Source organism: Oncorhynchus keta, chromosome 32 (assembly GCF_023373465.1).
Source record: "Oncorhynchus keta strain PuntledgeMale-10-30-2019 chromosome 32, Oket_V2, whole genome shotgun sequence".
In the NCBI taxonomy this organism is placed as follows: Eukaryota; Metazoa; Chordata; class Actinopteri; order Salmoniformes; family Salmonidae; genus Oncorhynchus; species Oncorhynchus keta.
Window position 1 is genome coordinate 9338869 of NC_068452.1, and position 25534 is coordinate 9364402.

The 25534-nt window shown below is 41.2% G+C and overlaps 1 protein-coding gene across 1 annotated transcript; it reads right to left on the bottom strand.

Annotated features, from left to right (window-relative positions):
- Positions 1-15743: 15743 nt before the first annotated feature.
- Positions 15744-21737, bottom strand: LOC118364712 (prokineticin receptor 2-like). The gene is made up of 2 exons (XM_035746408.2): positions 21271-21737; positions 15744-17827 (listed from the first exon to the last, which is right to left on the bottom strand). The coding sequence occupies exons 1-2, from the start codon at positions 21726-21728 to the stop codon at positions 17137-17139; spliced, it is 1149 nt and encodes a 382-aa protein (XP_035602301.1). The 5' UTR covers positions 21729-21737; the 3' UTR covers positions 15744-17136.
- Positions 21738-25534: the final 3797 nt, after the last annotated feature.

Sequence of the window (25534 nt, forward strand, 5' to 3'; positions counted from 1 at the left end):
CCGTGGTCAACTTCTGCCTCAGGTTCCATCTTTGGCAGGTCTCCTCAAAGAGATCAGAGACAAATTGGGAACCTCGATCAGACAGGATGTAATCAGGCACTCCCCAGCGAGTCAGGATCTCTTTCGTAAGGATGTTAGAGACGGTCCTTGCTGTGGCCTGACGCAGGGAAAAGAGTTCCACCCACTTTGAATAGTAATCAACAAAAACAAGTATGTACACATTCTGATTGGAGCTTCTAGGAAATGGACCCATCAAATCCACTCCTAACATTTCCCAAGGTCGGGTAACCACCGTTTGCTGTAACTTGCCAGCAGGCTTTCTACCTTCTGGTTTGTACATTTGACAAACCTGACAGTTTTGGATGTGTGACTTCACATCCATGCTCAGATGTGGCCAGTACAGTAACGCTTGCAACCGCTTGTAGGTTTTGAACCTGCCCAAATGACCAGCTAATGGGTCTTCATGGAAATGTTGAAGCAGTTGTAGGCGTAGAGTGTCCGGTATGTACATTTGGTAGAGTGTTCTGTGAGGTAGTTGTACGACTCGGTAGACTTTATCTTCAATGATGGTCAGCTTTGTGGTAGGATTGACCATATTTTCTCCATCTTCCAGGATAGTCTGGTACAAAGCCTGTACTTCTGGATCATCCTGTTGAGCTTTCCATATGGCCTCATCAGAGATGGGAAAGTCCGTTTTGGGCGAGTCTCGACTGCTTGACAGGACAGTAGCACATGTAAGATCAGGGCCACCGTTATCACAAGTAGGAGCTCTGGACAAGGCATCTGGAACAGTGTTGTATTTTCCTTTCCTGTATTCCACTGCAAATGTGAACTCTTGCAACCGTAGAGCCCATCTTATGAGTCTGGTGCTTGGTTTGTTGGTCTTGAACACCCACACAAGGGAGGAATGGTCAGTGACCACAGTGAAGTGTCTTCCCTCCAAGTAGTACCTCCAGTTTTCCAAAGCCCAGACCACTGCAAGGCACTCTTGCTCTGTTGTGGAGTAGTTCCGTTCTGCTCCATTCAATGTCCGACTGGCGAACGCTAGCACTTCTTCAGTGCCAAGTCCAGTCTGTTGGACTAGGACAGCACCAAGTCCAACATCACTTGCATCAGTGTAAACAACAAAAGGGCAATCAAAGTTGGGATGACCTAAAATGGGAGGTGTGACGAGATGTCGTTTCAGGGTTTCAAAGGAAGTCTGGCACTCTGCCGTCCATTGGAATTTCGCTCCTTTTCGCTTCATCGCGTTGAGGGGAAAAACTCCATAGAAAGGCCAAAACCTAGGAAGAAACCTAAAGAGGAACCAGGCTATGTGGGGTGGCCAGTCCTTTTCTGGCTGTGCTGGGTGGACCCGGTAACAGAACATGGCCAAGATGTTCAAATGTTCATAAATTACCAGCATGGTCCAATAATAATAAGGCAGAACAGTTGAAACTGGAGCAGCAGCACGGACAGGTGGACTGGGGACAGCAAGGAGTCATCATGTTAGGTAGTCCTGAGGCATGGTCCTAGGGCGAGAATTAGAGAGAGCACACTTCACACAGGACACCGAATAGGACAGGAAAAGTACTCCAGATATAACAAACTGACCCCAGCCCCCCGACACATGAACTCCTGCAGCATAAATACTGGAGGCTGAGACAGGAGGGGTCAGGAGACACTGTGGCCCCACCCGAGGACACCCCCGGACAGGGCCAAACAGGAAGGATATAACCCCACCCACTTTGCCAAAGCACAGCCCCCATACCACTAGAGGGGGCCACCAACTTACCATCCTGAGACAAGGCTGAGTATAGCCCATAAAGATCTCCGCCACGGCACAACCCAAGGGGGGGCCAACCCAGATAGGAAGATCACATCAGTGACTCAACCCACTCAGGTGACGCACCCCTCCCAGGGACGGTATGAAAGAGCCCCAGTAAAGCCAGTGACTCAGCCCCTGTAATAGGGTTAGAGACAGTGAATCCCAGTGGAAAGAGGGGAACCGGCCAGGCAGAGACAGCAAGGGCAGTTCGTTGCTCCAGAGCCTTTCCGTTCACCTTCCCACTCCTGGGCCAGACTACACTCAATCATATGACCCACTGAAGAGATTAATCTTCAGTAAAGACTTAAAGGTTGAGACCGAGTTTGTGTCTCTCACATGGGTAGGCAGACCGTTCCATAAAAATGGAGCTCTATAGGAGAAAGCCCTGCCTCCAGCTGTTTGCTTAGACATTCTAGGGACAATTAGGAGGCCTGCATCTTGTGACCGTAGCGTACGTGTAGGTATGTACGGCAGGACCAAATCAGAGAGATGGGTAGGAGCAAGCCCATGTAATGCTTTCTAGGTTAGCAGTAAAAACCTTGAAATCAGCCCTTGCTTTGACAGGAAGCCAGTGTAGGGAGGCTAGCACTGGAGTAATATGATCACATTTTTTGGTTCTAGTCAGGATTCTAGCAGCCGTATTTAGCACTAACTGAAGTTTATGTAGTGCTTTATCCGGGTAGCCGGAAAGTAGAGCATTGCAGTAGTCTAACCTAGAAGTGACAAAAGCATGGATACATTTTTCTGGCAAATTTTTGGGCAGAAAGTTTCTGATTTTTGCAATGTTACGTAGATGGAAAAAAGCTGTCCTTGATATGTTCTTCTAAAGAGAGATCAGGGTCCAGAGTAACGCCGAGGTCCTTCACAGTTTTATTTGAGACGACTGTACAACCATTAAGATTAATTGTCAGATTCAACAGAAGATCTCTTTGTTTCTTGGGACCTAGAACAAGCATCTCTGTTTTGTCCGAGTTTAAAAGTAGAACGTTTGCAGCCATCCACTTCCTTATGTCTGAAACACATGCTTCTAGCGAGGGCAATTTTGGGGCTTCACCATGTTTCATTTAAATGTACAGCTGTGTGTCATCCGCATAGCAGTGAAAGTTAACATTATGTTTTCGAATGACATCCCCAAGAGGTAAAATATATAGTGAAAACAATAGTGGTCCTAAAACGGAACCTTGAGGAACACCGAAATGTACAGTTGATTTGTCAGAGGACAAACCATTCACAGAGACAAACTGATATCTTTCTGACAGATAAGATCTAAACCAAGCCAGAACTTGTTCGTGTAGACCAATTTGGGTTTCCAATCTCTCCAAAAGAATATGGTGATCGATGGTATCAAAAGCAGCACTAAGGTCTAGGAGCACGAGGACAGATGCAGAGCCTCGGTCTGATGCCATTAAAAGGTAATTTACCACCTTCACAAGTGCAGTCTCAGTGCTATGATGGGGTCTAAAACCAGACTGAAGCATTTTGTATACATTGTTTGTCTTCAGGAAGGCAGTGAGTTGCTGCGCAACAGCCTTTTCTACAATTTATGAATACCTAGGATAGGATAAGTAATCCTTCTCAACCCCCCCCCCCCACCCCTAAAAGATTTAGATGCACTATTGTAAAGTGGCTGTTCCACTGGATGTCATAAGGTGAATGCACCAATTTGTAAGTCGCTGGATAAGAGCGTCTGCTAAATGACTTAAATGTAAATGTAAGGAATGGAAGATTCGATATAGATCGATAGTTTTTTATATTTTCTGGGTCAAGGTTTGGCTTTTTCAAGAGAGGCTTTATTACTGCCACTTTTAGTGAGGTTGGTACACATCCGGTGGATAGAGAGCCGGTTATTATGTTCAACATAGGAGGGCCAAGCACAGGAAGCAGCTCTTTCAGTAGTTTAGTTAGAATAGGGTCCAGTATGCAGCTAGAAGGTTTAGAGGCCATGATTATTTTCATCATTGTGTCAAGAGATATAGTACTAAAACACTTGAGCGCCTCTCTTGATCCTAGGTCCTGGCAGAGTTGTGCAGACTCAGTACAACTGAGCTCTGAAGGAATACGCAGATTTAAAGAGGAGTCCGTTTTCCGGATTGACTGACCTTCGTGTCGATGGACTGTCATTTCTCTTTGCTTATTTGAGTTTGCCATAATATGGACTTGGTCTTTTACCAAATAGGACTATCTTCTATATACCACCCCTACTTGTCACAACACAATTGATTGGCTCAAACGCATTAAGAAGGAAAGACATACCACTAATTATTTTTTAACAAGGCACACCTGTTAATTGAAAATGTGTTTCATGAAACTGGAGGAGAGAATGCCAAGAGTGTGCAAAGCTGACATCAAGGGTGGCTACTTTAAAGAATATATATTTTGATTTGTCTAACACTTTTATTTATTACATGATTCCATATGTGCTATTTCATAGTTTTGATCTCTTAACTATTATTCTACAATGTAGAAAATCGTAAAAATAAAGAAAATCCCTTGAATGAGTAGGTGTATTCAAACTTTTGAACGTACTTACGTATTCGCGAGCACACACACAATAGTTAGTATACACAACTGTTTTAGACTGGACCACATCGTGTACACTTAGCAAGCAGTTTACCATTTTTTCCAACAATTGTTTACAGACAGATTATTTAATTTATTATTCACTGTATCACAATTCCAGTGGGTCAGAAGTTTACATACACTAAGTTGACTGTGCCTTTAAACAGCTTGGACAATTCCAGAAAATGTCATGGCTTTAGACGCTTCTGATAGGCTAATTGACATCATTTGAGTCAATTGGAGGTATACCTGTGGATGTATTTCAAGGCCTACCTTCAACCTCGGTGCCTCTTTGCTTGACATCATGGGGAAATCAGCCAAGACCTCAGAAAATAAATTGTAGACCTCCACAAGTCTGGTTCATCCTTGGGAGCAATTTCCAAACGCCTGAAGGTACCATGTTCATCTGTACAAACAATAGTACGCAAGTATAAACACCATGGGACCACACAGCCGTCACACCACTCAGGAAGGAGACACATTCTGTCTCCTAGAGATGAACGTACTTTGGTGTTAAAAGTGCAAATCAATCCCAGAACAACAGCAAAGGACCTTGTGAAGATGCTGGAGGAAACAGGTACAAAAGTATCTATATCCACAGTAAAACGAGTCCTATATCGACATAACCTGAAAGGCTGCTCAGCAAGGAAGAAACCACTGCTCCAAAACCACCATAAAAAAGCCAGACTATGGTTTGCAACTGCATGTGCGGACAAAGATTGATAGAAATGTTTGGCCATAATGACCATCATTAAGTTTGGAGGAAAAGGGGGAGGCTTGCAAGCCGAAGAACACCATCCCAACCGTGAAGCACGGGGGTGGCAGCATCATGTTGTGGGGGTGCTTTGCTGCAGGACGGACTGGTGCACTTCACAAAATAGATGGCATCATGAGGAGGAAAATTCTGTGAATATATTGAAACAAGATCTCAAGACATCACTCAAGAAGTTAAAGCTTGGTCGCAAATGGGTCTTCCAAATGGACAATGACCCCAAGCATACTTCCAAAGTTGTGGCAAAATGGCTTAAGGACAACAAAGTCAAGGTATTGGAGTGGCCATCACAAAGCCCTGACCTCAATCCTATAGAGAATTTGTGGGCAGAAATGAAAAAGCATGTGCGAGCAAAGCCTTACAAACCTGTCTGTTACACCAGTTCTGTCAGGAGGAATGGGACAAAATTCACCCAACTTAATGTGGGGAGCTTGTGGAAGGCTCCTTGAAACATTTGACCCTAGTTTTATACTTATTTTTTTTGCCCCCCTTTTTCTCCCCAATTTCGTGGTATCCAATTGTCCAATTGTTAGTAGTTACTATCTTGTCTCATCGCCACAACTCCTGTACGGGCTCGGGAGAGACGAAGGTCGAGAGCCATGCGTCCCCCGAAACACAACCCAACCAAGCCGCACTGCTTCTTAACACCACGCGCATCCAACTCGGAAGCCTGCCGCACCAATTTGTCGGAGGAAACACCGTGCACCTAGTGACCTGGTCAGCGTGCACTGCGCCCGGCCCGCCACAGGAGTCGCTAGTGCGCGATGAGACAAGGATATCCCTACCGGCCAAACCCTCCCTAACCCGGACGACGCTAGGCCAATTGTGCGTCGCCCCATGGACCTCCCAGTTGCGACAGAGCCTGGGCTCAAACCCAGAGTCTCTGGTGGCACAGCTAGCACTGCGATGCAGTGCTTTAGACCACTGCGGCACCTGGGAGGCCTTCAATTTAAAAGCAATGCTACCAAATACTAATTGTGTATGTAAACTTCTGATCCTATGGGAATGTGATGAAAGAAATAGAAGCTGAAATAAATAATTCTCTATACGTTTTTTTCTGACATTTCACATTCTTAAAATAAAGTGGTGATACTAACTGACCTAAGACAGGGAATTTTTTACTAAGATTAAATGTCAGGAATTGTGAAAAACTGAGTTTAAATGTATTTGGCTAAGGTGTATGTAAACTTCCGACTTCAACTGTATTTAGTATATTTTTGTCAAAAAATTATAAATGGAAATAGTTAAACATTTAAAAAAGTTTTCTGAAATTTACTGAGGAGGATGGTCCTCCCCTTCCTCCTCTGAGGAGCCTCCACTGTTTTGTAGTGTTGTCTGTAATGTGCAGTATTGTGTTTGTTGTGTGTTGTTGGTTAATGTTACAGTGTATCACTCCTCAGGCATTTAAAGCCAGGCAGCAGGTGAAGCCTAGTAAAGTAGAGGAGACGGAAGAGTCGGACCACGTGGAGGAGGAGGAGGAGGATGATGAAGAGGAGAAGAAGCTTCCACAGTGAAAGGAAGCAGCACTTCTACGAGCAGAGCGGAGGTCAGCGAGTCCGAGGATAGAGGGAGACAGCCTCAGAACGGTCGGCAAGGGGCCTCAGGGGTCAAGTGAAGTGTCAGGTCCTGCCCAGTCCTAAGCTTGGCTCAGGACGACCTGCCCCTTTGGAAAGTACTGTTACAGGTACATTCCTACATAACATTGTCTGAACAACAACTGTTCGAAATGCACTTCTGAGAACATGAATTTAGGCCGTCAAAACGTTCCAACAAATCAATTAATTCAAAAACTTGCCATATTATATGGATATTTTAATTTTATGTTGCTCCGGGTACTAAAGATGTGAATTGCACTTTAGCTATTATGCATGTTACAAAACAAACATATTCTATTCAAATTGGTTCCATGGCAGCTCTTCCTGATATCAAAGAACTGAACATGTACCGTATGTTTTCCCCCCCAGATAGTTTCTCTTATTTAAGGTTTTGTTTGTTTTCAAACCGCTGATGGTTAACGAACAGCTACGTGAAGCCTGGGATAAGCGGCGGTATTCTCCAAGACGAGAAGTGTGTCCAAATAGCACCCTATTCCTTTTATAGTGCACTCTTTTTGACCAGGGCTGATTATGGCTCTGGTCAAAAGTAGTGCATTGCATGTGTATACAGTGGGGCAAAAAAGTATTTAGTCAGCCACCAATTGTGCAAGTTCTCCCACTTAAAAAGATGAGAGAGGCCTGTAATTTTTATCATAGGTACACTTCAACTATGACAGACAAAATTAGAAGAAAAAAATCCAGAAAATCACATTGTATGATTTTTTATGAATTTATTTGCAAATTATGGTGGAAAATAAGTATTTGGTCACCTACAAACAAGCAAGATTTCTGGCTCTCACAGACCTGTAACTTCTTCTTTAAGAGGCTCCTCTGTCCTCCACTCGTTACCTGTATTAATGGCACCTGTTTGAACGTGTTATCAGTATAAACAACATCTGTCCACAACCTCAAACAGTCACACTCCAAACTCCACTATGGCCAAGACCAAAGAGCTGTCAAAGAACACCAGAAACAAAATTGTAGACCTGCACCAGGCTGGGAAGACTGAATCTGCAATAGGTAAGCAGCTTGGTTTGAAGAAATCAACTGTGGGAGCAATTATTACGAAATGGAAGACATACAAGACCACTGATAATCTCCCTCGATCTGGGGCTCCACGCAAGATCTCACCCCGTGGGGTCAAAATGATCACAAGAACGGTGAGCAAAAATCCCAGAACCACACAGGGGGGACCTAGTGAATGACTTGCAGAGAGCTGGGACCAAAGTAACAAAGCCTACCATCAGTAACACACTACGCCGCCAGGGACTCAAATCCTGCAGTGCCAGACGTGTCCCCCTGCTTAAGCCAGTACATGTCCAGGCCCTTCTGAAGTTTGCTAGAGAGCATTTGGATGATCCAGAAGAAGATTGGGAGAATGTCATATGGTCAGATGAAACCAAAATATAACTTTTTGGTAAAAACTCAACTCGTCGTGTTTGGAGGACAATGAATGCTGAGTTGCATCCAAAGAACACCATACCTACTGTGAAGCATGGGGGTGGAAACATCATGCTTTGGGGCTGTTTTTCTGCAAAGGGACCAGGACGACTGATCCGTGTAAAGGAAAGAATGAATGGGGCCATGTATCGTGAGATTTTGAGTGAAAACCTCCTTCCATCAGCAAGGGCATTGAAGATGAAACGTGGCTGGGTCTTTCAGCATGACAATGATCCCAAACACACCGTCCCGACAACGAATGAGTGGCTTCGTAAGAAGCATTTCAAGGTCCTGGAGTGGCCTAGCCAGTCTCCAGATCTCAACCCCATAGAAAATCTTTGGATGGAGTTGAAAGTCCGTGTTGCCCATCAACAGCCCCAAAACATCACTGCTCTAGAGGAGCTCTGCATGGAGGAATGGGCCAAAATACCAGCAACGGTGTGTGAAAACCTTGTGAAGACTTACAGAAAACGTTTGACCTCATTGCCAACAAAGGGTATATAACAAAGTATTGAGATAAACTTCTGTTATTGACCAAATACTTATTTTCCACCATAATTTGCAAATAAATTCATTAAAAATCCTACAATGTGATTTTCTGGATGTTTTTCCTAATTTTGTCTGTCATAGTTGAAGGGTACCTATGATGAATATAACAGGCCTCTCTCAACTTTTTAAGTGGGAGAACTTGCACAATTGGTGGCTGACTAAGTACTTTTTTGCCCCACTCTATATAGGGAGTAGTGTGCCATTTGGGATGTACACAAGGATTTGCCTAGATAGGGACTCAGGGTCCAAAACTAAATGGCAGAAAGCAGGTTCAAATTTAGATTATCTTTCAGGCAAATGAAATGAGCAAAGAGAATGTGCGAGCTCAAAAGCTAAAAGCTCTTCAAAGAATACCAATCAAAACGGGATTGACCATAACTTTCAGTGAGTTTCAATGTTTTAATAGTGAGCTTTCAATGATTTTCTTCTCAAAATTGTTATTTCTATCAAAGGAAAAACCCAGTCCACTTCCAAGAACCCAGTCACCACGGGGACAGCGACTACGAGGACGATTCCGCGAAAGACGTGAAGGAAGAGGAGGACGTGGACCAACCTGAGTGTCCGTATGGCACAGACTGCTACAGGTAGGATGCACACCACAGGATATAAGGAATTGGTAATCGTGTCTCAAGACCATTTATTGTCAGTAATGGCAAACATCAGAAAAAGTAGCCTAATAGCTCCTACAATTTCAACAGGAAAAGAGAATATAACCTATTATTATAGCCAGTTCTCCCCTGTAAGAGGTATTAGGACCTCAATGGAACTTTCTGGATACAGGAAGGTTAAATAAAACAGTAAGGCAGTAATCAGGACTCAGATGACAGGAGAGTGTCTGAGTGGACTCAATTTGTTGGCCTCCATTTTAACCTTGAGCAGTTGACATCGGCGACCAAAGTGCTTGAACAACAGGAGAGGCTGACATTTTAGTCTCATTGGCATTTGGCAATACTAGTAGCCCTTTGTAGTAAATCAAGCAATTTTCCATGTTTTCTTTCCAGGAAAAACCCCCTTCACTGGAAGGAATACAAACACACCAAGAAGGTATGTTAATTTATATCTGAGAGAAAAAGACATGCTAACCTCTCACCGCCCCTCAATTGTTTCTTAGGTTCCATTTTTGGTTCCTTTCAATGCAGAACATAATCAGCCGCACATCCATTGAATCCAACTGGTATGCAGAGCAGAGATATAAGAGAAACCTTTGATCTGAAGCAATGCTATAAATACGTCTATTGTGCAGATGCCCAACAGTCTTATCTGGGCTATTGAATTCAGTTTGTTTTTATCTTTCCAGATTTAGTCAGACGGCGATGTGTATGCATATCCATCCACTGTAGCACTAGTGAATACACTGTACAAACGTATAATCCACATTCCCCTCCAGAGTTTAAAGAAGCAAAAACGATTAAACCAATTGGCCCTCCAGTTTCTCGGATGTGACGTCAGCAGGATCTTTAAGCTCATTGGGTAACATTGACTTCCTGTAAGGGAGGTGTGTAAACTCAATTTGTATTGCCTCTCAGCTTACAGACTCATAGTTATGATACTGAACATAGCTGCCATTACCAGAAACCTGGAGTAGGATGAAGTTGCCCCTAGACGCTGATCTTGTGTCAGTTTAGCATTTTCCCCACTAATGGTTAAGGTAACGATCGGGGAAGGGGATGCTAATCGTAGATCACGTGTGGACAAGCTTTTTGTCTCGAGGGCCACATCAGGATTTAGAAATTCATTGGAGGGTCGGTCGCACAGATTTTTTTTTTTTTTTAAACAATTTGCTTGTCAAAATCTGTTTCCATTATAATTTATATTTATAATGCCCCCCCACCACCACCACCAAACGTCCTGTGGGCCATCAAACCCCCCACCCCTGTTATAGATCATTACATAGGGAAACTTCATCCCGGAGCGTAGGTCACAGGTTGGGTAGGCTACTTTCTAAATGCAATCCATTAGTTACTAGTTACCTGGTGAATTACTTTCAGTTACTTTTGGATTACTTTCCCCTTAAAATGCATTAGAAGAAGACTTGTGGTCGGACTCGCTCAGGTGGAACAAACTTAAACTTGCCCCTTTTTTCAATGCTGAATTGAATGATACCTATTTGAATCCTGTTATGAGTGAATGTAATAAAATGCTGTGCTGTTTTTGTGGAACGTACCATATAATATTGATAAAGACACAACCAATGTCTTGTGCTAGCATCAATGTAATTATACAGCACGTTAATAATACTATAAATGGCCATTAATAATTCTATACAATCCCTTCTGCAGCGATAAAGCCGGTATCATACAACAACGATGATGATGAGTTTGGGGACGATGACCGCTTCATCAACGATGAGAGCGAGGACGTAAGTGAAGACTCTTTACTATGAGCCACCTGACTCAGACGACAGTGTCAAGGAGGACCTCAAAAGACTCAAGAAAGAAGCCAGTGCCTTCACAAATCTGAACTACTGGCCTAAACTGGACTTATCTCCCCTTACCTGTTTTTAAACTAAGCATGCTATTTAAGCAGGTTTGAAGCGTGTTTGGGTATACCTTTTTTCCTCTTCAAACACACTTGGAATCCAGCAGGTCTAGAATCTCAAATAATATTAGTCTCCCTGTGCTGGGAAAATTGTCAGCAATTTAACCCATCAGTTGGGAAGAATCAATAATGGGATTCTTGACTTGATGTCTTGATGTCATATTGCATATTGCTTTACCTTTTTTTTTTTATAAGTAATTGAATTTATGTGTAATTCTTTCTTGGATAGTAATTCATCACTAGCATTTTTGAGGTGTAGGAATTCTTGATTATTGGTTTGTTTGAATTAGTATGGACAAGCAGTAAAATATATATACAGTGCCTTGCGAACGTATTCGGCCCCCTTGAACTTTGCAACCTTTTGCCACATTTCAGGCTTCAAACATAAAGATATAAAACTGTATTTTTTTGAGAAGAATCAACAACAAGTGGGACACAATCATGAAGTGGAACGACATTTATTTGATATTTCAAACTTTTTTAACAAATCAAAAACTGAAAAATTGGGCGTGCAAAATTATTCAGCCCCCTTAAGTTAATACTTTGTAGCGCCACCTTTTGCTGTGATTACAGCTGTAAGTCGCTTGGGGTATGTCTCTATCAGTTTTGCACATCGAGAGACTGAAATGTTTTCCCATTCCTCCTTGCTAAACAGCTCGAGCTCAGTGAGGTTGGATGGAGAGCATTTGTGAACAGCTTTCAGTTCTTTCCACAGATTCTCGATTGGATTCAGGTCTGGACTTTGACTTTGCCATTCTAACACCTGGATATGTTTATTTTTTAACCATTCCATTGTAGATTTTGCTTTATGTTTTGGATCATTGTCTTGTTGGAAGACAAATCTCCGTCCCAGTCTCAGGTCTTTTGCAGACTCCATCAGGTTTTCTTCCAGAATGGTCCTGTATTTGGCTCCATCCATCTTCCCATCAATTTTAACCATCTTCCCTGTCCCTGCTGAAGAAAAGCAGGCCCAAACCATGATGCTGCCACCACCATGTTTGACAGTGGGGATGGTGTGTTCAGGGTAATGAGCTGTGTTGCTTTTACGCCAAACATAATGTTTTGTATTGTTGCCAAAAAGTTCAATTTTGGTTTCATCTGACCAGAGCACCTTCTTCCACATGTTTGGTGTGTCTCCCAGGTGGCTTGTGGCAAACTTTATATGACACTTTTTATGGATATCTTTAAGAAATGGCTTTCTTCTTGCCACTCTTCCATAAAGGCCAGTATACGACTGATTGTCCATAGCACAACAGTCTCCCACCTCAGCTGTAGATCTCTGCAGTTCATCCAGAGTGATCATGGGCCTCTTGGCTGCATCTCTGATCAGTCTTCTCCTTGTATGAGCTTAAAGTTTAGAGGGACGGCCAGGTCTTGGTAGATTTGCAGTGGTCTGATACTCCTTCCATTTCAATATTATCGCTTGCACAGTGCTCCTTGGGATGTTTAAAGCTTGGGAAATCTTTTTGTATCCAAATCCGGCTTTAAACTTCTTCACAACAGTATCTCGGACCTGCCTGGTGTGTTCCTTGTTCTTCATGATGCTCTCTGCACTTTTAACGGACCTCTGAGACTATCACAGTGCAGGTGCATTTATACGGAGACTTGATTACATACAGGTGGATTGTATTTATCATCCTTAGTCATTTAGGTCAACATTGGATCATTCAGAGATCCTCACTGAACTTCTGGAGAGAGTTTGCTGCACTGAAAGTAAAGGGGCTGAATAATTTTGCACGCCCAATTTTTCAGTTTTTGATTTGTTAAAAAAGTTTGAAATATCCAATAAATGTTGTTCCACTTCATGATTGTGTCCCACTTGTTGTTGATTCTTCCCAAAAAAATACAGTTTTATATCTTTATGTTTGAAGCCTGAAATGTGGCAAAAGGTTGCAAAGTTCAAGGGGGCCGAATACTTTCGCAAGGCACTGTATATATATATTCCTTTAAAAATCATTGATCAGTCAAATCAAATCAGTCCCTTGAGAAAGTTTTCACACCCCTTGATTTTTTTCACATTTTGTTGTTATAAAGTGCAATTAAATTGTCATTTTTTGGTCAACTATCTACACAAAATGTTTTATAATTTCAAAGAAAAATGCTCAATTTAGTATTTATTAAGGAAAATAATCAGTAAATGTTAAACACCTTTTGGTGTGAATTATTTTGGGTAAGTCTCTAAGAGCTTTGCACACCAGTATTGTGCAAAATTTGCCCATTATTCTTTAAAAAATTATTCAAGCTCTGTCAAGTTGGTTGTTGATCATTGTCTGTTGGAAAGCAGACTGAACCAGGTTTTCCTATAGGTTTTTGCCTGTGCTTAGCTCTATTCTCTTTATTTTTATCCTGAAAAGCTCCCTAGTTATTGCAGACAATAAGTATACCCATAATGTGATGCAGCCACCACCATGCTGGAAAATACGAAGAGTGGTACTCGGTGATGTGATGAATTTGCCCCAAACATAACACTGTATTCAGGACAAAAGTTTTTTTCTTTGTCACATTATTCACAGTATTACTTTAATTTCTTTTTGCAAACAGGATGCATGTTTTATATTCTCTACAGGTTTCCTCGTCATTTAGGTTAGGATTATCGAGTAACTACACTGTTTTAATGGCCTCGTGGTGAAATCCCTGAGTGGTTTCCTTCCTCTCCAGCAACTGACTTAGGAAGGACGCATGTGTCTCTGTAGTGACTGGGTGTATTAATACACCATCCAAAACCTAATGAATAACTTCACCATGCTCAATATTCAGCATCTGCTTTTTAATTTTTTTTATACTCATTTACCAATCGGTGACCTTCTTTGTGAGGAATTGAGAAACCTCCCTGGTCTTTGTGGTTGAATCTGTGCTTGAATTTCAAAACTCAACTGAGGGACCTTACAGATGATTATATGTGTGAGACGGGCTAGTCATTCAAAAATCATGTTAACCACTATTGCAGAGTGAGTCCATGCAAATTTGCTAAGCAAATGTTTACTCCTGTACTTATTTACGCTTGTCATCACAAAGGGGTTGAATACGTATTGCCTCAAGCCATTCCAGCCATTTTTGTTTTCATTTGTAAAACATTCTTAAAAACCCACTTTGACATTCTGGGGTATTGTGTGTAGATCAGTGACACAAAATGTAGTTCTTTAATCCATTTTAAATCCACGCTGTAACACAACACAATGTGGGAGAAGTCCAAGGGATGTAAATACTTTCTGAAGGCATTATAAATAATGTATCATACCAGTAGTTATGTGTTTGAATTGACAGTAGTTTGTCATGATTTGTATGATCAATGCCAGTGTCATGTTTTTCTACAGTACATATGCTTTTATAGAACAATATTCATTGTCTGTCTCAATGTAGAAAGATATGTAAAAATACACAAGATGGGAATGCAGTTGTACATGAGTTTGAACATCTTTGTTGTATGCTGAATGATGATCCCTCACTTGGTCACTGTAAAGCATTCAAAACCTGACACATTCACTTCCATATTCATGGTTCCAATTACATGATCACCTCTGGGATCATGAGAACCCAGAGTGTAATAGTGTTTAATTATACATGTTTTTAAATATTTTTGTGAGCAAATTTGTATTTATTTTGTCGTCCAGTTTGACCACTCATTTTGTGATCCGATCCACATGCATTCATTAACAAAAACACAGCAACACAACAACAACACAACACATTTTCACCCTCGTTTGTGGACAGGTAACAAAAACAGGTCAACACACAGCTCCATACATTGTAAAAATATAATATTAAAATAATGAAATTATCCTTCATGGCATGTTCTCTTTTCACATTTTCTGGAACCCGCTGGAAAAACATACATACTGTGGAGGCAGGTTGTTGAATTTCTATGACTAATTCGAGCCTAGAAGTGGTAAGGGTTCTGACTTGAATTACTGCAAATGCCAAGCGCATGTCTCATAACAAGTACAAGCTAACGGTTGGTCTCGTAGCATAACAAGCAAGGCGAAACAAAAACAAAACATCCTATTACAAATGTAAGAGCCCCCATGTATGGCGCTATCATATGAAAACGTTAAACAGCAATTTTGTAAAAGAGAATGAAAAACTGGTAGGCAACAAAAGTGACAAGCTTTCCGTAATTGATTTACTCCTAAAATGTCGTTTTGATTAAACCTAATGGTTTATAGTTATCGTCATCGTTGAGATCCCAAAAGGTAGCAGTGAGAACTCAAAAGTAGCCTTGAGGAATTTCAACGCCAATATGAACCTGCTGGTTTCCAGACTTCAAATCAACTTTTTTTTTTATTTCACCCTCTACTTGAACAGATTATCATTAGGGGATTTCTTGTAGCCATTTATTTGACATTACAGATTAAAACAGGTGAACTGAATTGATAGCGAGAGAAGCAGCGACGACGTCACCATAATATCCTCCCATGCTTTTGAAGCTGATCTGGGACCAGCACCAACTTGGAATGGTTATCCCCCCCCCCCAATCTCACTCCTATCACATGCTAGGCTTTACAGTGTGACCCCCTCCGATAGCCGTGGTCATATCAAATTATATTTGTCACATGCGCCGAATACAACGAGTGCAGACTTTACAGTGAAATGCTTACTTGGTGTTGCGCCAATTTGGTACCTGGCTTGGTAGACTGATAGTTTCATTATGGGATTATGTTATTTGTTAATGGTGCACCACTACACTTTATTCTCCACTTGGTCTCATGATTAACTGCTCTTAAGAGCACTGTCGTGTACGTGCTGGTGGGGAATGACATGTTAGAAAATGTCAAAGTAAAGTAATGTCTCTGGATTTGTGAATGGAATGTTATTCAGTCATGTGTTTTGAGAGTATTTATGGTAAAAAAAAAGAAGAGTCAAACGAGAAAGCATCTCTTAATGAATTGATCCATCTGGATCTATCCTAACTCTTAATTGTCTAGCTATCCCCACGCCACAATAAATGTATCTTAGATTCTTTGATTCGATAAGTGTGCTAGTTTCGGTTGAATTATTTATTTTAAAATAAGAATAGAGAGCACTCTTATTATTATTTTAAAACTATGTATATTTCATATACAAATGTGTATTATAAAACACTATGAACTGATCAATTATTTACTGTAAAACATAGAGACTTGTAATAACCTGTTTGTTTAGTAACCTCCAGGATTACATCAAATCAAGCCTCTTGAATAAATACAGGCAAAATCCTTTCAAAGTCAAATGCCCTCCTCGTGAGTAATTCCACATTGTGAAGAAGTTCTAATTCCATTAAACTTTCGAGTTTTTTCAAAATGGCCTCCATGGTATGATTAGCAGTGACGATGAGAGGCGTTGTGCCAGTATGAACTAAGTTATGAACTTGGCAGGACATTGTCACTCTGTCTTAGGGCTGCACAATTAATATAATTCACTTCAAAATTATTCCCACATACAAAGCTCTGCCCCCTGTCACTCGAACAGTGCAGTTTTTCCTCCTCGCTGTTAGATTCACTCTAAGGTTGCATGGTGTTCTGTTAGGTCAAATGCAGTCAATGCATTGTTCCAAACAAGAACAATGCTGCTTTCCACTTTGCTTCTTAATATAAATAATTTGATTTGATTTATATAATTCACCAAGTGTTTTGATCTACTGTTTCTCGCAAGTCAAATTGCAATCGCAATATTTGGTCCAAAAAAATCGCTGTTAGATTTTTTTGCCCTTATCATGCAGCCCTACTCTGTCAGCAGTCTGGATCTCTTGTCCCCGACGCCAAACCGTTCCCTTGACTCAATCTTATATCTCACCATTTTGGATCTTTAAAAAATGGGAAAAGTGTGCAACATCCCAGAATCCACTTGGTCTACTGCTGGTTCTACCTTTCAATAGAGACGATCATCTCAGGATCAGGCCTCTATTTCAGGCGTGTGCACTTAACATCCTCTGTCACGCGTAAAGACGAGGTGTGCTCATCCACCGTCTTTCCCACTGCACATTTGACAGACTTCCAGCGCAGCCTGGTCACTGTCCGCATGCACTTGGCAGTGTTGCGGACGCTCACGAAACACAGCGTGTTGATGACCCCGTTGCTCATGGCGACGCACTCGATAATGTAGAAGGCCACCAGGGAGTTCCTGTCCCTGGAGATCAGGGTGGGGTGGAAGTCCCGTACCAGTGTGAAGCTGTAGTACGGTGCCCAGCAGAGCACGTAGGCGGCCAACACCAGAATCAGCACCACCACCATCCTCCGCCGTCTGTGCAGCCGCTTCCGGATCTGCTCTGTCTGGAAGCCAGGCACGCTCTTGAACCACAGCTCCCGCAAAATCCGTGCGTAACACACGGCCATGATGGCCACGGGCCCGGCGAACTCCAGGGCGAAGATGAAGAGGAAGTAGAAGCGGTAGTAGAGCTGGTGGTCCACAGTCCAGATCTGGGCACAGAAGGTCTTGTGGCTCTGACTGGAGATGCGCGGGTATGTGATCTCGGAAGCAAAGTAGGCAGAGGGGATGGAAATGACTATGGGTACGATCCACACGCCCAGGATCAGGCTGTAGGCCGTCTGGTACTTCATGCGAGGCTTCATAGGGTGGACGATGGCCATGTACCTGGGAACACAAGGAAAAGAGAGACAATGCAAAGAAACTAGTTGGAAGGTTTGAGTTATGAGTGTCAAGGTGTTTTATGTCAAGCTTTATATGCCAGGGAGTTGGAAAGACCAAGTGATCTCTCTGAGGTTATTGAATGATCTTGGAAGTTCTAGGACGATCTTGGAAAATCTGTCACAATGTAGAAGAACTTAATTGTTGGGACTGTTGACGAGGGTAAATTATTCATATCCGGAACCTGAAGTTATATAATGGAGCTTACCGCCTCTTGGCTTCCTAGCAAACTCTGCACATAGCAATATTGGGGAATTTGGAAATGCTTTAGCATTTTGAGATGACGGGAGATTATCCATCTTCATAAATGGCTATTTTTACATAGTTGGGCATGTCAGCGATGATTTATGGGAGCACGTAGCCTTGTCCAAGTAACATCCTCCCATATGATCCTAAAAGGGCAGTGTGATCGGACTAACTAAAAGCAGGTGATGGATTTTTGGTGGGCAACCCATTGGTGTTGCTCAATTGCTCTTACTTCACAGGGAATGTGTTATGTTACCACTGAACATGGCTATATGTCATTGTTATTCAAATAAATACTTTGTTATATCATATCTTAGTTACCCTGGATAAAGATGTGTATTCCTATTAATGCATGAAATGTGCTTTCTGTGGTGACAGTAAGGTGGTTTTCTTATCTAGGTTAAGTTCGGAACCTTTTTTCGGTCATGATTCATTTGACTTGATTATTTTGGAGGGGACTTAACAGCATGATGGCACTTTGAAAACTTTGTTTCAACTGGCTTTTGGTCTAGTTTGGAGTGAAATGAAAATAAGTAAATTGATGTGATGAAAGCAGATTAACTGTCACACTCATGGTCAAAGGTTTTCAGCCTACGTTTGCTGGCATGTATCGTGAGCAGTAACAGGACCCAGAACAGCTTCTTCCCCCAAGCCAGAAGACTGCTAAATAGTTAAATAGTTAACCAAATAGTTAGCTGGCCTATCTGCATTGACCCTTTCTTGCACTAACCTTTTTGACTCATCACACACTCTGATGCTACCGTTCATTATCTGTCCCCTTATTCCTAGTTCTATGTACATACAGTGCATGAGGAAAGGATTCAGACCCCTTCCCTTTTTCCACATTTTGTTGTTCTAAAATGGATTAAATGAATTGTTTCCCTCAGTAATCTACAAACAATACCCCATAAAGCTAAAACAAGTTTTTAGAAATGTTTGCTAATGTATTAAAGATGAAGAAAAAAACAGAAATAACCTATTTACATGTGTTTTCAGACCCTTTACTGTGAGACTTGAAATTGAGCTCAGGTGCATCCTGTTTCCATTGATCATCCTTGAGATGTTTCTACAACTTGATTGGAGTCCACCTGTTGTAAATTCAAATTTGGAAAGGCACACACGTCATGATTTGGAAAGGCACACACATCTAACAGTAAGGTCCCACAGCTGACAGTGCATGTCAGAGCAAAAACCAAGCCATGATATCTGAGACAGGATTGTGTCGAGGCACAGATCTAGGGAAGGGTACTGAAAAATGTTTGCAGCATTGAAGGTCCTCAAGAACACAGTGGCCTCCATCATTCTTAAATGGAAGAAATGTTGAACCACCAAGACTCTTTCTAGAGCTGGCTGGCTGCCTGGTCAAACTGAGCAATCAGGGGAGAAGGGCCTTGGTCAGGGAGGTGACCAAGAAATCGATGGTCACTCTGACAGAGCTCCAGAGTTCCTCTGTGGAGTTAGGAGAACCATCCAGAAGGACAACCATCTCTGCAGCAATCTACCAATCAGGGCTAAAGACTCTCAGACCATGAGAATCAAGATTCTCTGGTCTGATGAAACCAAGATTGAACTCTTTGGCCTAAATGCCAAGTGTCACGTCTGGAGGAAACCTGGCAACATCCAGGTATATCTCTCTGGTCACCCCCAAAACCAATTCTTCCTTTGGCTGCCTCTCCTTCCAGTTCTCTGCTGCCAATGACTGGAACAAACTACAAAAATCTCTGAAACTGGAAACACTTATCTCCCTCACTAGCTTTAAGCACCAGCTGTCAGAGCAGCTCACAGATTTCTGTACCTGTACATAGCCCATCTATAATTTAGCTCAAACAACTACCTCACCCCTACTGTATTTATTTATTTTGTTCCTTTGCACCCAATTATTTCTTTCTCTACCTTGCACATTCTTCCACTGCAAATCTACCATTCCAGTTTTTGACATGCTATATTGTATTTACTTCGCCACCATGGCCTTTTTTTGCCTTTACCTCCCTTATCTCACCTCATTTGCTCACATTGTATATAGACTTATTTTCCTACTGTATTATTGACTGTATGTTTGTTTTACTCCATGTGTAACTCTGTGTTGTTTGTATGTGCGAAACTGCTTTGCTTTATCTTGGCCAGGTCGCAAACTTGCCTACATGGTTAAATAAAAGTGAAATAACAAAATGTGGAAAAAGTCAAGGGGTCTGAATACTTCCCGAATGCCCTTTATCTACCTCAATCACCTCGTACCCCTGCACATCGACTCGGTACTAGTACCCATATAGCCATGTCATCGTTACTCATTGTGAATTATTGCTTTTATTATTACATATTTTACTTTCCTATTATTTCTCTTTTTTCCATCTCTCTGCATTGCTTGGAAGTGCCCATAAGTAAAGGAAAGGGGGATACCTAGTCAGTAGTACAACTGAATGCCTTCAACTGAAATGTGTCTCTGAATCAGAGAGGTGCGGGGGGCTGCCTTAAACGACAACCATGTCTTCGGCGCCCGGGGAAAAGTGGGCATTTCACTGTTTGTCTACACCTGTTGTTTACAAAGCATGTGACATATAACATTTGATGTTGCATGCATGTATTTTTTACGTAAACGGTTTACAACCACCTAAAAAAATAGGACTCTCATTGCAATGCACACATAGAGAGGCTTATGAGGGAGCATAAACATGGAAAATATCCTCCTGTCACACCCCCACGGTTGAAGATGCGCACTGCTGCTGGCCTGAGGATATGAAAGCACTGAACATGTGTTTGGGTTGACTTTGTAACTATTCAGGGTTACGATATAGGATATGTTGATAATAATAATAATAATAATAATAATAATAATAATTGATTGCATTTATATATTTCCATATGCTCAAAGTGCATATATACTGTATTATTACATGTTGCTAGGAAAGTAGGTAAAATATGTGTGTCACCTGAGATGTTTATAGCTCTACAGGTTTTATGAGAACTATAAAAAGTTCACAACAAGGAGGAGATATGGTCTTGAAATTGACAACAACAAAAAATCAGATGAAGATTTAGTTGACAGAATGATAATAGTGGGATTAACTTTCTGTTGTGTGAATATGGATAAACTGTTTGCTATTTTCTGTGTCGGAGAGGGATGAACCTGCAAACGCCTCACCCACCTGTCCACTGCGATTGCCAGCAGCGCGTTGGTGGACACATACAGGGACACCGTGCGTAAATAGTTGATTGAGGCGCACAGGACAAGCCCATGGTCCCATGACAGCTGCTTCGCCACATAGTAATCCAACAGAAACGGACAGCACACTACAGCCACCAGAATATCCGACACGGCCAAGTTAGCAATGAGGAGATTGGTGAGGTTACGGAGTTTTTTGTAGCGCGCCAGAGAGGCAATGAACAGACAGTTGCCAATGCCACAGACTAATATGATACAGACCAGGACCATGGCTATGACAATGGTAGCCACAAAAAACGCACATCCCTGCGTTGTATCGGGGATCTCCTCCCGTGGTACTCCATAGTCCAGATCGTATGCGCTGGAATTGAAAGAGTCAGGACAATTCTCCGGCAGGTCTTGCGTCATGGAGAAGCTGCTGTTATTGTGACATTCACCCATGTTGGCTTAACATATTCAACCAAGGTTAACTGCAAGGCAAATCACAACGATGTTATTTTGGTTTAATAAAAAAAAAAGTGAAATTCAATTGGTTTGCATTCTAGCCTGCCTACACAAGGGAAAAATGCCAGTAAAACTACAACAATTAAATTATAAACACCAACTAAACCTTTGGGGTCATTTATGTTTCCCAGGAGATATGTCCTATATGCTACAATTATAACTACATCCATCATTTATACATAATGACTTTTTCTAACTTTGCAGTAAAAAAGTAGGAAGAAAATGATTTTAATACCGCTTCCATTCACTGCCCCCCTTTGAATGTGCGTAGAAGGTTTAGCATAGAGATCTTAGAATGACATAGTGGCACAACATTTTAGGTGGCACAGTATTTTAACATCAGTGATATAATAAATATGTTGGGAGAGAGAACATGATGATGTGCAACATAACATTTCTCAGATGTTGAGGAAACCAAATTTGGATGGACTGACATTTTTAAAGACCACACAATCGTTTGTTCCTGAATTTGCTTGAGTTTTAAAACATGAGGTAGACCTATGCTGTGTTCCTTGTGTCCGACGGAATCAAATTGTTTTAGAGTGATCCCAAATCCAAGGTATCTAAATTAGGTTACCAGTTGCGTTTCCATATTTATTTAATCATAATCGATCTGAATACGGGGGGAAATATTTGCAGACTAAATTAATAAAAATAAAAATAAATATTTACATAAAGTAGCATATTTGATCCGTTCAATTGATATGTTCAAACTTTGAGAGTCAACAAAACTGTGAAAGTGCTAAAATAGTTGAGACCAGAGAAATATTCTATCACACTCACCAAAACTCCAGCCAGAAGTGACTTTTCTTTTCATATTAAAGCACCGCGTATTCTATGGAAAAAATAACATTGAGGCAGCGCGGATGCGCTCTTTCCATTCCTGCTAGGAGAATGGGCTCAAATTGGAATCGGCGGTTGGGTATCATCTCTGTTGTAGATTGTAACCCTCCTTTCCCCCTCTAGTGGCAATGCCATGCTATTCAGTCAGTGCGCGCACCAGTGTCAACTCCACTCTCCAACTACCGTGCACTGAGTGTACAAAACATTATCAACACCGTTCAATTATTGAGTTGCACCCCTAGACATTTTCACTTCACAATAACAGCACTTACAGTTGACCTGGGCAGGTCTAGCAGGGCAGACATTTGACCAACTGACTTGTTGGAAAGGTGGCATCCTATGATGGTGCCACGTTGAAAGTCACTGAGCTCTTCAGTATGGTTCATTCTACTGCCAATGTTTGTTTATAGAGATTGCATGGCTGTTTGCCCGATTTTATACACCTTTCAATAAACGGGTGTGGCAGAAATAGCCGAATCCACTAATTCGATCCACTAATTTCAAGGGATGTCCACATACTTGTGTATATATAATGTGGTTGATTTAGGGGGCATCTTATAGAACAAATTTAAATAAATAATTTGAATCAATAATAACCATAGTAAGTCACATAATTAGACATCAAAATCACTCAATCATCCTAACACAATACAACATGCATGGCTTACTTAGCAAATAAGTGTTCAATTTCAACTTAACCATGATTAACCATATGTCATTTGTGTCTTTTCAGGTCTTAAGGTAAGTAAAACTGTATGAGCTAATACATTTTGTCATTACCACCACATTCTGTCCTTACCATTACAGTTCTTTATGTCCTGGTAATGAGGTGCGGTGGGAATGACATTTTTTTTTACAGTATTTGATCATAAATAGCAGGGATTCTAGCATACTAACTCCAGTTGAACAGCTAGTATACAATGTTATCCAAATAATCATAATTACAACATCATTTCTAAAATCTAACATAATTTGATGTAATTATAGCCAATTTGCTAATGACATACAATAAAAAATATTATCTCAAGTAATATTTACCTTTATTTTTTACCTTTTCATTTCCTGGCATCAAAATTGGAATTCCCCTCCATGACACCCATGCCACTGTCACTATTCATATCCATGGTAACCAAGTACACAAACTTTTGAAAAAAAGGTTATTTTCTTGTAATTTTCTTGTCTTGGTGGTAATAACACAATACTTAGAAAGGATTGTGTTTTGTATTTCTTTTTTTAAGTATCAAATGGCTTATGCACATCTAATATGTATATAGTTTCCATTTATTATACTTTTTCTTTTTAACTGGTCCATTAAATATATTGTAATTATCAAGACTTTTGCACGTGTAAATACATAGAAGAATGTCAAAAGTATGTGTGTGAGACAGGACAAAAACGATGCAAAACAGTTGAAATCCAGACATGAAATGCTTTAGAAAATTACATTTTAGAAACATATTGAAAGCTGAAAAACAAATGTTAAGGTTTATTTTAGTCTGTACATAATGGCTGTACAATAAAAAATAAAAAATAAATTAACATTTTATCTTAAGATTCTAACCCTGAGACACACGTATTTGCTAAATCACCCACCCTACAAAATACTATTTTTGTTGTGTGTGTGTATGTGTGTGTGTGTATTATGACCTTGGAAATAGTATATGGCAATAGAGCAGGCTACAGTTGAACAGGAACTGTCTTCAACCATATGTTTATTAATCAACCTACTTGATGTGTTCACACTAGTGATACTTCTATCTGTGAGTGAATACAGCCAGATGAGTGGTTCCCCTGGTATTTGAATAGCGCTTGCGGCAGTAGAACAGTCTATACAAACAACCATGGTTAGTGTCATCTGGACAAATGGACGGAATGTTCTGCATGGAAATAAATCACATCCTTCATGGGCAATGAACAAAAATATAAACATAACATGCAACAATTTCCAAGATTTTACGGAGTTACAGTTCATGCAAGGAAATCTGTCAATTAAAATAAATTCATTAGGCCCTAATCAATGCATTTCACATGACTGTGAATACAGATGTGCATCTGTTAGTCATCGATACCTTTAACAAAAAAAAAAGCTATGGGTATGGATCCAGTTGTATCTGGTGTGACCATAATTTGCCTCATGCACGCTGTCGTACACATCGATCCAGATCATCTGTAACATGCTCAATGGGGGACATTTCTGGTGAGTATCCAGGCCATGGGACAATTGGGACATTTTTAGCTGCCAGGAATTATGCACAGATCCTTGCGACATGGGGTCGTGCGTTATCATGCTGAAACATGAGGTGATGGCCGGCGGATGAATGCAACAATGGGCCTCAGGATCTCGTCATGGTATCTCTGTGCATTTAAATTGCCATCAATAAATGCAATTGTGTTTGTTGTCCGTAGCTTATCCCTGCCCATAACATAACTTCACCCCCACCATGGGGTTACACGGGGTCTGTGGTTGTGAGTCCGGTTGGACATACTGCCAAATTCCGACGATGTTGGAGGCGGCTTATGGTAGTGAAATTAATATTCCATTGTCTGGCAACAGCTCTGGAGGACATTCCTGCAGTCAGCATGCCAATTGCACACTCCCTCAAAACTTGAGACATCTGTGGCATTGTGTTGTGTGACAAAACTGCACATTTAAGAGTGGCCTTTTATTGTCCCCAGCACAAGGTGCACCTGGGTAAAGATCATGCTGTTTAATCATGGGACCAACAGCTTCATGAAATGCCACACCTGTCAGGTGGATGGATTATCTTGGCAAAAGAGAAATGCTCACTAAAAGGGCTGTAAACATTTCTGGAATCTTTTATTTCAGGTCAAGAAACATGGGACCAACACCTTACATGTGTTTATATTTATAAATGACATCCAGCCTAATTTAAGTGCAC